At 54.7% G+C, this 2,725-nt stretch overlaps 1 protein-coding gene across 1 annotated transcript; it reads left to right on the forward strand.

The window, feature by feature from the left end:
- Nucleotides 1-79: 79 nt before the first annotated feature.
- On the forward strand, nt 80-2,461 carry RHOB (ras homolog family member B). Its single transcript, XM_015623531.2, has one exon. It carries the CDS (start codon nt 390-392, stop codon nt 978-980), a length of 591 nt encoding a protein of 196 aa, XP_015479017.1. The 5' UTR covers nt 80-389; the 3' UTR covers nt 981-2,461.
- The last annotated feature ends 264 nt before the right edge of the window (nt 2,462-2,725 follow it).

A 2,725-nucleotide genomic window follows, 5' to 3' on the forward strand; every position in this document is an offset into this window, starting at 1 on the left:
CCTCACTCCTTGCCTTCCCATTGGCCAGCTATATTAAGAAAGTCGCGAGCGCCTTTAAATAGCGGCGCCGGGCCGCAGCTTGCGGCAGTGGCTGCGCGGAGCCGGTCCTGGGCGGGTTTCTGCAGTGACGGTGAGAACCGGCGGCACCGCTTCCACCGCAGGGTTCCGGGACCGGCGGCGCTGTCCTGCGGCCGTAGCGCTCCCCCGAGACAGGGTACGGAGGCGCGGTGCCGGTGCGCAAAGAGAGCAGGGCGCGCCCGCCTGCCTGCGCGGGCCGGCTCGCCACGGTGCCCTGTGAGAAGCGAGAGGGAGAGGGAGGCGGCAGCCGCGGGGAGGAAGGCGCTGCCATCGTCCTGCTGCACGGCAAGGCCAGCTTGGCGAGCCTGGCCATGGCCGCCATCCGCAAGAAGCTGGTGGTGGTGGGGGACGGTGCCTGTGGCAAGACCTGCCTCCTCATCGTCTTCAGCAAGGACGAGTTCCCCGAGGTCTACGTGCCCACCGTCTTCGAGAACTACGTGGCGGACATCGAGGTGGATGGCAAGCAGGTGGAGCTGGCCCTGTGGGACACGGCTGGCCAGGAGGACTATGACCGCCTGCGTCCCCTTTCCTACCCGGACACCGATGTCATCCTCATGTGCTTCTCTGTGGACAGCCCGGACTCTCTGGAGAACATCCCGGAGAAGTGGGTCCCCGAAGTCAAGCACTTCTGCCCCAACGTCCCCATCATCCTGGTGGCCAACAAGAAGGACCTGCGGAACGACGAGCACGTGCGGAACGAGCTGGCCCGCATGAAGCAGGAGCCGGTGCGCACCGAGGACGGCCGGGCCATGGCCATTCGCATCCAGGCCTACGACTACCTGGAGTGCTCGGCCAAGACCAAGGAGGGAGTCCGGGAGGTCTTCGAGACTGCCACCCGGGCAGCCCTGCAGAAGCGCTACGGCACCCAGAACGGCTGCATCAACTGCTGCAAAGTCCTATAGGGCGTGTCTGGAGCGCGGCGCTGGGCACAGCGCCTGGGTCACCTGTTGGCAGGTGGAGAGGAGCTGGGTTACACACGCACACGGCATCTGCCTGTCCCCTCCGCTAGGGACTGGCGTGGATGGGGTGGGGGCTAAGGGCGAGGGAGCACGCTCCTTGAGCCTTGGCCGAAAAGGGTTGTGCTTGCTCAGCCGTGGGGACAGAGGGAGGGGGGGGATTGCATGCCCTGAATCTTGGGAAGAAAGTGGGGAGAAGCCTTCTCCTACCACAGGCCCCTGCGAGTTGGTCGCGGACTCAACAACAAAAAGCTGCTGAGACTGGACTGAGTAAACGTTGCACCCGGTTCTGCCCCTCTGCCAACACCTGCTGCTCCCTGCTCCCAGGCAGCCTCCTCTCTTTTGCAAGAGGAGGGCGGTGGAGCTGAGATGCTCAAAGGGACTTCTGCCTCCTGCCTGCATGTGCCTCCACCCAGGCGAGCTGGGGAAAGGGGCTGCCCCTCCCAGGCTGCCTGCAGCATCCTTGCTTCTCCCTCACGTGTTTCAGCCTGAGCCTGACCTGCTGTGGAAATTAGTGCCCTGAAGACGGAGACTGGGAGGGGAGGGTCATCCCAAGCGAAGCCTGTATATATGTTACCTTTTCTGTCTTGTGCAAACTGGGGTAGTGCAGGGGGTGCTTATTTAAAGTGAGGTGGGGAGGGGGTGCCCAGGTGGGACTTGTGTTGTGCAAAGGAATTTGCCCTGAGTGACTGATGCCTGCTGATAACAGGAGCCTTGAACTGACTCCAGATGCAGAAGCCACCAGGCCAGAAAGTAAAGCTGAACTGCCCTACTTGCTGGATATCTGCCTTCTGACAGATGAGGCAGGATGAGCAAGGGGATGGTATTGCCATACTATGATCTTGGTGCCTGCTCCTTACTTTTAATGTTGTCTCCTGCAAATGTGTTGATTTGGGTTTATTTAAAAGTTTATTTTCAAAATAAGTTACTTTGCACAACTTGGTGGATTCTCTTTTTATGTTTAAATTAAACACTCAATGCACTCATCATCTGCATACAACACTGTAGCATTGGAAACATTTTTACTCAGTAACCTCATCTGGGTCTTGTTTAAACTGATTTCAACACAAGACAATAAAACCACTGTATATTTTTGCCTTGGAAAAAAAATAATGGGTGAAAGCACTGTTACTTATGCAGTGAGTACATCAGACTTTAGTATTAAAGGGCAGTTTAAAGAATCAAGGTTTATTTAAAACTTATTTTCACAAGGTGGCCAACCTCTGTGAAAATTTTCTGTTTCTCTGGTTCAGAGAACAAATGTATCCATTTTTGTTTGTTTACTTTCTTCCCTCTTCCCTCAACAGTGGTACTGAGACTGTTTTTAATAAACTGACATGGCAAAAACTGAGATGTATATGATGTTTACATAAAACTATAGTGTATGCAGTTTTTTATGTAAAGTATTAAAAGATTCTATGCTGACACTTGTGAGAGCAGTGTTGTGATTCATGGAGACTGTCCTCGGGTTGCAGCAGTACACTTGGATGGTGAACTAGACCAGAGTTTGCCCCTTGCCAGCACATGCTTTGATTTGGCTTTTTTTTCCACAGGGTGAAATACCTGTCTGGCAGCTTTTAGAGCACGGTGGTTTTAGTTCCCTTTGGGGGAGCTGCTTCCTTATTTTTTCTGTGTGTGGCATGTTGGAAGCGTTCTCAAAAGTCAAGGTGGTGACTAATCCGTCCTTGTTG

Source organism: Parus major, chromosome 3 (genome assembly GCF_001522545.3).
Source record: "Parus major isolate Abel chromosome 3, Parus_major1.1, whole genome shotgun sequence".
In the NCBI taxonomy this organism is placed as follows: Eukaryota; Metazoa; Chordata; class Aves; order Passeriformes; family Paridae; genus Parus; species Parus major.